The 10,846-nt window shown below is 37.2% G+C and overlaps 1 protein-coding gene across 4 annotated transcripts in view; it reads left to right on the top strand.

The window, feature by feature from the left end:
- The window catches only part of palm2akap2 (PALM2 and AKAP2 fusion), an 86,593-nt gene that overhangs the window by 50,843 nt on the left and 24,904 nt on the right, over nucleotides 1-10,846 (top strand). For all 4 annotated transcript variants that reach the window (XM_026219290.1, XM_026219289.1, XM_026219288.1 and 1 more), the window contains one exon: nucleotides 9-91. In XM_026219290.1, the coding sequence (XP_026075075.1) occupies nucleotides 9-91 (83 nt within the window). The remainder of the gene's footprint in view (nucleotides 1-8; nucleotides 92-10,846) is intronic.

Here is a 10,846-nt window from a genome sequence, read left to right as displayed (position 1 = left end):
TGTTGCAGGCAGTGAGAAGGCACGTTCAGTGCTGCTGACGCCAGAGAACGGACTGTATCCTACAGCCACAGCACGACCTGCTCACCCTCTGGTAAGACTGCTGCTGATCACAATCACAGGGCCACCTGTGTATATTCATACGCTATATTTCAGTATGTTTGAGAGTGCTTATAATATGACTCTAATCTTCAGTCACCACTGCCAGGAAAACATATTTAGATGAAATTTCCTTGCAGGATCTTTCAAATGCATTATAGTAGGATGTCAAAGGGGTTGTCCCATCCCGATTAATCTGCCATATTTACAACAAGTGTGCTGTTAAATTAATAAGTGAGAAGTCATTTTGTTGCTTGGAAGTTAAACAGTCTGTTTGCTACCTGAATAGCAGCATTGTGTGTCTCTACATGAAAGTACTGCATTTTTAAGAATTTTCAATTGATTTAGGGGGGTCTTTTGTGCGTAAATAATTCTGAAAAAATGTATGAACTTTATGAATTGTGTGGCAATTATCAGTGGTTCTCAACATTTTTGACTCCAAGGCCACTTTTGTTCTAGACAATATTCAAGTACTCTTGTTTCTAGGCTAAAATTTACTGCACCTCTGGTAAATCTGTGATGATAATAATAATAATAATAACAAAAATAAAGTAATTTTCAAGTGCTTTCAAATTTAACCCTGGACCACAAAACCAGTCATAATGATAGATTTTCTGAAATTGAGATTTATACATCATCCAAAACCTGAATAAATCATCTTTCCATTGATGTATGGCTTTTTAGGACAATATTTGGCCGAAATACAACTATTTGAAAATCTGGAATCTGAGGGTGCAAAAAAAATCTAAATATTGAGAAAATGGTCTTTAAAGTTGTCCAAATTAAGTTCTTATCAATGCATATTACTGATCAAAAATTACGTTTTAATATATTTACGGTAGGTAATGTACAAAATATCTTGATGGAACATGATCTTTACTTAATATCCTAAAGATTTTTGTTATGAAATAAAATAATCAATAAAAAATCAATAATGTTGTCCCATTCAATGTATTTTTGGCTATTGCTACAAACATACCTCAGCGACTTAAGACTATCTTTGTGCTCCAGGGTCACAAATATGAACACATAAATCAAAGTCTAATGCAAATTATTTCCATGTGAAGTCGTATTACTAGTGTATTAAACTCCATGGGTATGTCTCATCAAAAACACTCAGGTCATATTTCCCCTTGAAACCAAATATAAGAAAATAATGAATTATTAGCTATTCTTCATGAAAACAAATCAAGAAAACTGGTAAGACATTAAAATTATTTGCACTGTGACATTATTTTGACTATATTTTAGTACTGTAACACAGTCAGTCTTTAATATTGTGAAAAGTTTAAATCATTCATTAATATTTATCAAGTTTATCAGTTAGTTATCAAGTAGGCCTATTGATTGATTGATTGATTGATTGATTGATTGATTGATTGATTGATTGATTGATTGATTGATATCTGTTATATTCTGGTATGTTTGGATTATCCAGACATGCACAAAGAAGACATTCTTCAGATGCCTTGAAGTCTTTTGGCTTTTCCTCTAATGAATCCACAGCGGGACATTGTAACTTAATTGTTCTAGAGAATGTACAACAACAAAAAAATGCCCTAGGCTTTCAATATTTCACTGTTGATCCCCTGCGTTTTTGTTTGCAAGAGTGGAAACAAAGGCAGGATGGGGACCAGATTGAATAGGCGAGCTGTAACCCGAGCAAAGCGCTCGACTCGATTGTGATCAGTTCCTGACTGCGCTAGAACGAGACAGAAAAGTCCACGCAGCTCCAGTGCTGCTCTAGTCATTCATTATTCAGCGGGCGCGTGCTGAGCGCGAGAGAAAGAGAGAGAGACGGTAGACTGCGCGCGCGCGGGGGAGACGTGGACACAGCGATCAGAACGCTCCGCGCGAGCAGGACAGTACAAGCGCCCAACGCGTCAAAGCGCTCAATGTCAAAGCTGCTGCAGCAGCGCAGCGCGTGCATCTGAGAGTGATGCACTGACGCATTTCCATCGCACTGACTCCTCCGTATCACAACACTGGCACAGTGACGGTTTCATCTTGCAGTCTACAGCTGAGGAACTGATAGACACTTGATGCTGTTCACTGGCACGAGGTAACCTTCCTTTTCATATCATTAGAAACATGTGAATCAGAACATGATACAGACCTGGCGGATCGATTGCAGCATGTTACAACCTTGTGTATCATTGGTCTATTCGAGAGTAGCTTGAGTCAGTACATTGAGATCTGAAAGAGGCAACTGCAGTGGTCCTGATGTCCTGTGCAGCGTTTCACTGCATGTGTCCCGCCGCAGGTGACCTCTTCTTTAATTGCATGCGAGATTGCACCTGTTATAGAGGTGGTCTTGCGCAAATAAAGTACAGGTGAAACAGCAAGAAAAAATCATGCATTCCTGTTCCTGTATAACTGTATATCCAATAGCACTATTATTCTAATGCAACTGACGATGCATATTGCAGTTCAGCATCAGTTTTCATGACAGAGATTGTACAGCCCATCACTGTCTGATGCATGAATGTCTTTGAGATGCTGTTATTTTCAATATTTTTATTATATATATATATATATATATATAATAAATATAGAGTGTTTTTATATAGAGTGTTAATCTGCTCACATTGTGCATGGAATATAAAGTAAAGTGAGGAGAACCAGGTCATATGCAAATTCTTATTTGGTCAGCATTCCTAGGCACTGTGATCTATGAGCAAAGCAGAGATGTCCTCCACTGATTCTGATTTATTGCGTGGGAAAACCATAGAATAACAGATATTACCAAGCATTGTGAACATAGCAGGTTTTGTCTGAAAGAATAATTCAACCAAAAAACTTGCTGAAAATGTCCTCACCTTCAGGCCATCCATGATGTAGATGAGTTTGTTTCTTCATCAGATTTAGAGAAGTGTAGCATTGCATCACTTTGGATGCTTTGCAGTGAATGAGAGTCCAAACAGCTGTTAAAAACATCACAATAATCCACAACTGATCCCCACCACTCCAGTTCATTAGTTAAAAAGAATAATCATAACACATATTTGACTTTAAAGGACACTTTACAAGATGCAGTGTTGGTCTTGGGTGAGAATGTGTCTGTGAAGTTTCAGCTCAAAATACCCCACAGATTATTTGTTATAGCATGTGGAAAATGCCTGTTTTGATGTGTATCACTTTAAATGCAAATGAGCTGCATATTTCCACCCCTTCTTCAGAAGAGGGCATGGCATATTAGTCTTTGCTTTGCATATCTACAGCAATAAACAGCCGGTAGAAGCATCATGAAGTCTGACACCGATGAAGGAGAGCTTCCGGCAGAAGAAATGAATGAACCAGGACGTCTCTGAATGGTTATTTGATACATTTATGTACAAAGTGTTAGGAGTAGCTAGCTACACATAGTGACACTTCTAGCTTAACTACATTTTTCAGTAACTGTACAGTAGCGATGCTACTTTTAAAACAGCAAAGCTTTTACTGTAACTAACTACTTTTTCCAGCAAGTAGCATTGTAGTGTGACTATAGACAGTAAAAGAAATGGACACAGCGACCCCATTGGAACTCAGTTGAGACAAGTGAAGCCCGTTTTTAGCGTTTTTTTAGCACTTCCGTTTCTGACGCACAGACTCAAACGAAGCTTGACGACGTCAGCAACTTGTCTGACAGATGTAAATGTTCTAGTAGCTGTGCGTGCAAACTGCCATCGTTAATCTTGCAGAGACGGCGAGCTTGAGCGGGGAGTTATTTGTCATGAGTGAGCAGGAGTATGTATTCTGATTAATTATTTTGTATAGTATTTTAAAATGTAACGCCAGTACGCCATATTAAGTTAATTGCCTACGAGCTTCTCCTGTCTGTACGGTAATGCGACAGAGAGTCGAGTGGTTATGACACAATTGTTAGCCTATTTTTACAAAAACTGTTTCTACAGGGCCATAATGTAACATAGAAGGTAATGGAGCACTTTATACATTGTCGTGTTTCTTTAGAAATAAATAATGGACAAACTGAGTCTTTAAACGCCTCAGATGTAAAGTTATTCGCTGTCAAAGTGACGCCAAAATGAATGGGAGGTCAATGGGATGCTAACGCAAGTGAAGTTCTGCTACAAGATGGCGGCACCCGGCCGACTTCAACATCCGGTCGACTTCCTTGCCACCTGAGTGTGACCAAACACTTACATTAGTTTTGCATTCTGACGAGTCATGAGTCTTCTTCCGACTAGATCACAAACTAAATTTGTTCAATACCGCCATCTGTTTAAGTTGCATACATTTTGTTCTTGCATTGATGTTACATTTTGTAGAAATATACTAATATTACTAAAATAACTACAGTATTTAACTATACCGTATTTTATTATTGTGTGTATCGAATAATTTTCAAAATCAAATGATTGGGACACTTTTTGCATTGAAATGGCTTGGGAAAGTGTCCCAATCAACCTGAATTTACACTACTCTTCGAAATCTTGTTTGCATTACAGCTCGTTGTTTAAAACCCAAAATATTTTTCTTGTACCTTCATTCTACTTTACTCATAACTTCATTATAATTCTACATTAATAATAATTTGGTTATTTGTTAAAATGTTAGCTAAGCGCTATAACAACATTATTTTGAGGCAGAATACTTTCAGAGATAAAAGTAATCCACTGCATCCTCAGTGGCTCAGATGGTGGGAGAATATGAAGACTCAATGTACTGTACATCTAAACACGGAACACCAAAAAATGGAGGACAGCGTACAACCAAACCCAACACGCTGAGGGTGGAAACTTCGGTAATGCAGGGCTGTCAGTCAGTGGTTGTGGGCGGGGCCTAAACAATGTGACGTCACAATGCTCAGAGAATCAAAACAGCACATCTGATAAGACTGATTAGGTTTAATGGGACTTAAAAAATAAGGAGAGGGTGGATTTTTATCATTGCAGGGTGGTTGTGTTCACATACTGCCAACACATATATATGTCCAAAAGTGGATTTTGCATAATTGGTGGCTTTTAAACCATTGCTTCTTTTGCTGAAATACAATTCCTATAACATAATGTTGCTTTCTTCAGTGAACAATTGGTCTGGTCTGAATCAGAAGACAAATCTTCACAGATCAAGCCAAAAACAGGCCAAAACAGCTCTAAACAAATATGTGGGCGGATATTATGAGAGGACAACAAGGGGTGGACTTTTTCACTGGAGGACGGATTATGGATTATGGACTTCTATTTTAGCCAGAAGCTTAATGATGGATTTGTAACTTAGAAACATGCAACTTTTGGCTTCACAAGGCTTTCAGGTGTTTGGACTCTCATTCTGATGGCACCCATTCACTGCAATGGATAATCATAATTTATAATCATAACACCAAATTCAGTCCATTAATGGCGTTTTTGTGTGCAGTTTGCATTAGATGGTTTGTAAACTGTAGACTGGGTGATCTGTCTATCTGTGAAAGGTTGTACAAATGACACCAATTAAGTAGAAATTGTGTAAAGCCTTTGTTGTTCCAATCCACACATACTCAAAAGCTGATTATTTGTAACAGGGCTAACACAGATTTAAGATGCAGATTCCAAGATACAAAAGTTGAGGGTGCAGGCAATAGATGCAGTTTATGTACATGAGTAGACGAGTCCAAAACCAGAACTCAGAAACCAGGGTAAATAAATGAGGTCAAAACCAGAAACGCTAGGGAAACATCAAACAGAGAATACTCAGAAACTGCTAAGGCAACACAAGGAACACACTAGCAAAGCAGGCATTAGGACTACATGCTTTGTTTAATACTAGGAGTCAAAAATGAAACTGATAATGATGGTAATTATGAGGTGGTGATGCACATCAGGTATTAAATCCATTTATTTTACTTTGGGATATTATTTCTCCCAATCCACTGCCGACACTTAATGGCAGCTAACTTCCCTTCAAGAACAAATTGTTTTGATTTAAAGTGACCTTCACTTTTAACAATCACACCGGGTCCAACTCACTTACTAATCACTGAATAAGAATCACTCTTCTTCGAAACGAGGTTAGACAAATATGACCTCTGTAAAACCATTTCCTGAACATGGATGTAAAAGCCATCACTGGAAACAGGCGAAATGTTTGCGAAATTCCAGCGAAATTTATAAGGAAGCTATGGGTGGCAGGATTTGAGTCCAAGAGCAAAGAATCCAGAAAAAAAAATTATATGAAATTGTGAAAAAGTGTTTGCACAATGTCTATCATTGGCTCTCTTCAAACTGTGATTCCAGGAAACCATATTGCTTTTGTGAACATGTAAAGATTATCTGTCCTAGAATGAGTTTTCAAAACAAAACTCAGATGTGTCGTTACCCAGATATTACACTACAGCACGTCTCCCTCGTGGTTTGGCTCTAGATTACACAAGTACTATTCACAACAGTGTTTACTACAAATTATCCATCCTTATCCTGTTGCTTGTAAATGATACAGGAATACAGCTATCTGCACATAATCGCCAACAGGTTTTCAGGTTGTGTTGTGGTGTTGTGTTCTAACATTTTATCTTAATGGGAAGTAGAAAGCATGTTAGCGACTTGGCGATTTCCCTGTTGTGTAATGGAAGCATTGTCGGCTAGATGTGAGCTGAGGGGTATCATTTACTCCATGGTTAAAAACCAGGACAGTCGAACCCATGGGGTATATTCCACTTTGTTGTCTCTGTTGTCTGTTGAAGTCTATAGACCTGAATTGCATTGTGTATGTAGCTTTTACTCAGAGTCCTAGAGGTGGACTGGAGCCAGTTGATGGTCAGCTGTGTCTGTTGCATTCTTTTTCTCTCGTTTTCTCAGTCTTTCTTTTTTTCTCTCAATTTCCAGGAAAGAGGTGTCAGTGTTTGGGATGCTTTCGGTTATGTATTTTTCTCTTATTGCACATTGTATTTGGCAGTTACACAACACAATATCTGTATTAGAAAAACATCCACCCTTTTATTATAGAGCAATATTATATATTGAAAGGAATATGGATCTTCTTCTCAGTGATTCTTTTGCCAAACCAAATTGATTTCCACTTGTCTTCACTTCAGTCAATCGTTCAGTCATTCTAGAACCATTTTATAGTAACGTGCTTTTAGTGTTTAAAAAAATAAAAGTAAATCAGAATGTAGGTGTTCTGTGAATTTTAGAAAAAAATATGAAATTATGTTTTGCTTAAAAAAGGAAATTTTTTTTACCATTATTATTTAATTCTCATGACAATTAAGCTTCAACTTTAAATGTATTCCCAGATTCTCACTGTAGTAATACGGGGAAAATAACAAAATTATTTAAGTTGTATAATATTAATAATATTTGTTGAGCTGCATTGAATTTACAATGACTTAAAGGGGGGGGTGAAATGCTCGTTTTCACTCAATCTCCTGTTAATCTTGAGTACCTATAAAGTAGTACTGCATCCTTCATAACTCCAAAAAGTCTTTAGTTTTATTATATTCATAAGAGAAATATAGTCTGTACCGATTTTTCCCGGAAAAACACGACCGACTGGAGGCGTGACGTGTGGGCGGAGCTAAAGAATCACGAGCGCCAGTAGGCTTTTGCGTTGAGAGCGTTTGGAAGCTGTGACATTACCGTGAGGACAAAACCAACCAAAACAAACCATGGCTAACAGTCAGATTCAGCGTATATTTATGATCCAGAATCAGATCCAGAGGCTGAAATTTAACAAGAGCAGCATCAGCAAAGGCTTCTCTATGTGGTATGTACTGAAACTGTATATTTGCTTAGCGGTTTTGGAAAATGACTAAGTTCCACTTTGTCGTCTTTTTTATTTTTATTTTTTTAAGCTGTACATGTGGGAAGTGCAGTTTGATGACAACATCGCATGTTGTTTACTTGATGTGCTTACGCGCCGATAGCTAAGTTAACAACACAGAGATATTTGAAGCAGTTTTACTCACCGCCTGTGGTTCCAACACACGATCGTGACCCTTTTTCGTTGGGACTGCATTATCCTAAGAAATAAACGATGTGCAAATCCGGCGTCAAACTGGGCCTTGTGAACAAGCATCTTCGAAATGCAGGGAACAAACACAAACACTTGCACAACTCTGTTGATGCTCTGTAAAAATCAACTCCATCCACTGGTCCCTTAATGCTTTAATGCTGTTTTTCTTTTAGTAATCTGTGCAGGGTTGTCTTGCTCTCGCTCTGATCAGTGAATGTCTCTGCTCTGCTATACGGGAGCGCGTGCTCCTCTGCCAGAAGTGCCCTTAGGACCCAAATAAGGAAATTCCGCTCCATCTAACGTCACACAGAGCCATACTCGAAAAAAACTTTCAGAAACTTGTGACAAACCAGGAGGAGAATTTTTGAAACTTTGTCCATGTTTAGCATGGGAATCCAACTATTTATCAGTGTAAAAAACTCAGTATGCATGAAATAGCATTTCACCCCCCCCCCCCCTTTAAAAATAATAACAGCAATTGGTGACACTTTAATTTAAAATTAAAAATTAAATTAAAAATTAAATGTATACATTTAGCAGACGCTTTTATCCAAAGTGACTTACAGTCTCAGTCTATTCAGCCAAAAAAATGTACCTAACATGTGTTCCCTTGGAATCGAACCCACAACCTTGCGCTGCTAATGCAATGCTCTACCACTTGAGCCACAAGATCATCGAATATTCTAACACTTTAGAATAGGGAACACTTATTCACGTGTTATTCAGTAGTAAAGTAGTTGTTTAGGACTAGGGATGTAGAATAAGGTCATGTAGAATAAGGCATTATGTCTTAATTACTACTTATAAATGGCTAATATTCTAGTAATATGCATGCTTATAAGCAACTAGTTAAGAGACCCAATGTTTCCCAGTAATTGTATTAAATTAATGTGAATAATGAAGTGAGAATATACTCTTAGAATGTAAAAATAGAAAATATTTCTGAACACTGGTGATGTCTTTGTCGCCATTTGCTAAATTTAGCCAACTTTAGAATAAAGAAATGGTAGAAAATATAATAGAATTTATAGATTGTGACGGGAATGTATAACATTCATGCCTGATTCAATACAAGTTAAACTCTAACAATTATATGTTTCACATTTTGTCATTTAGTTCAATAGGAAACTCTACAGTAACGCCCGTACAAGGAAATCTATGATCAGCCTGTGATATAAGACTTCATTAAAATCCATTCTGAGAATACAACCGTAAGGCATATACACATTATGTGTTAACATGAGACAGGTGTGATAAAATGTATTATCTTTTAGCTCCTGTCATGATCAGAAACCTAACAAAACCATTGACTTTATGATGAACTGTACATAAAGAAAAATCTATAAACACATGACCAGGCATTCATCTTTGTGATAGAGGTTAACTTGCTTTTGCCTGTCGATTGATTCATAGAATTGTTATTGAATAATGAGGAATTTAGCACTGTGCTTCAAACTTTACCATGTGACCAGATTCCACGAAGATGAGAAACTACAGTTTTGTTGTAGGTGTGACTGGAATGCTTTAAACGGTGATGCAGTGGACCTGGAAATAGCTTCTGACATCACTTTTTGTATCCTAAGTGTTGGAACGTCCCCTCCATCTAGCCAGCTGTAATACTAAGCAATTTAAAATATCATATGAATGAATATATTCATTAAATATTTATTGCAATTGGGCCAGATTTTTATACTCTAAACACTCTATACACTAAAACAATGCTGGGTTGTTTCAAATATGGAAGAACCATCTGGTTAAATTTTTTTTATTAAATTTATAACCCCAAATTTGGGTTAGACCATATTTGAGGGTTGCTGGGTTGACACAGCCCAGCAATTTTTCTAGTGTACTCATGTCTTCCCCTCCACTGCAGCTCCCGTATCAAATAGTTATTTTTATATAAATTATTAATTCCAATTGTGTCAAGTCTGACATCAGTGACATCATACTTTAAATATACTTTTCAATAAAATTGAATATTTATTATATACCATATAATAGTTAATCTAATTATTCTCCTCATAAGTTTGCATACCCCATGCACAATATGCAACTTACTTTTTGTGTTACATGGAAGAAAGACAAGAAGTAATTGAATGTTTATCTGCTTACCCCCAGGGCATCCAAGATGTAGGTAACTTTGGTTCTTCATTAGAACACAAACTGAGATTTTTAACGCAAACCATTGCAGTCTGTCAGTCTTATAATGTAAGTGGATGACAATCACATACAAAACATACAATAATGAAAAAAAAGAAACAGTGACAAAAAAAACCCAAAGCAAATTAAACCCTGCAGCTCATGATGATACATTGATGTGTAAAGACACAAATCGATCGGTCTGTGCAAGAAACTGAACAGTATTTATATGTTATTGTTGGTTTTTTTATTATTATTCTCTGATTCATGCAAATAAAAGATGATAATTAAAAATAAATAATATCAGTGTCAGATCATGTTGATTATCAATTACAAATAAAGAATGGATTGGCCCATGCAGGGCTTATTCACACCATCTAAATAAAGCAGGGTAATCAGGAGCTAGAAATACAGTAATATTGTGGCATGCAGTGATTATCTGTCTGTCTGTCTGTCTGTTGCACGTTGTTCTCACACAAGAACCAGTGACTGTATTTATTTCCACACAGCTCTGTCTTTGATGCATTCTATGCATCTACATGGGAGACTGCTGCTGAACGGGGTTCGGTGTGGTGAAGGCACCCTGGGGCAGACAGCAGCTAATTGAACTTGTCATGCTTCCATTGGCCGCTGATGCCGATAAAATCCAGGTCAGGGTTAGGAGTTACATTCAGAA

Source organism: Carassius auratus, chromosome 35 (assembly GCF_003368295.1).
Source record: "Carassius auratus strain Wakin chromosome 35, ASM336829v1, whole genome shotgun sequence".
Taxonomy (NCBI): domain Eukaryota; kingdom Metazoa; phylum Chordata; class Actinopteri; order Cypriniformes; family Cyprinidae; genus Carassius; species Carassius auratus.
Note: the sequence above shows the minus strand (reverse complement) of the source record. Positions and strands in the feature narration are given on the sequence as shown.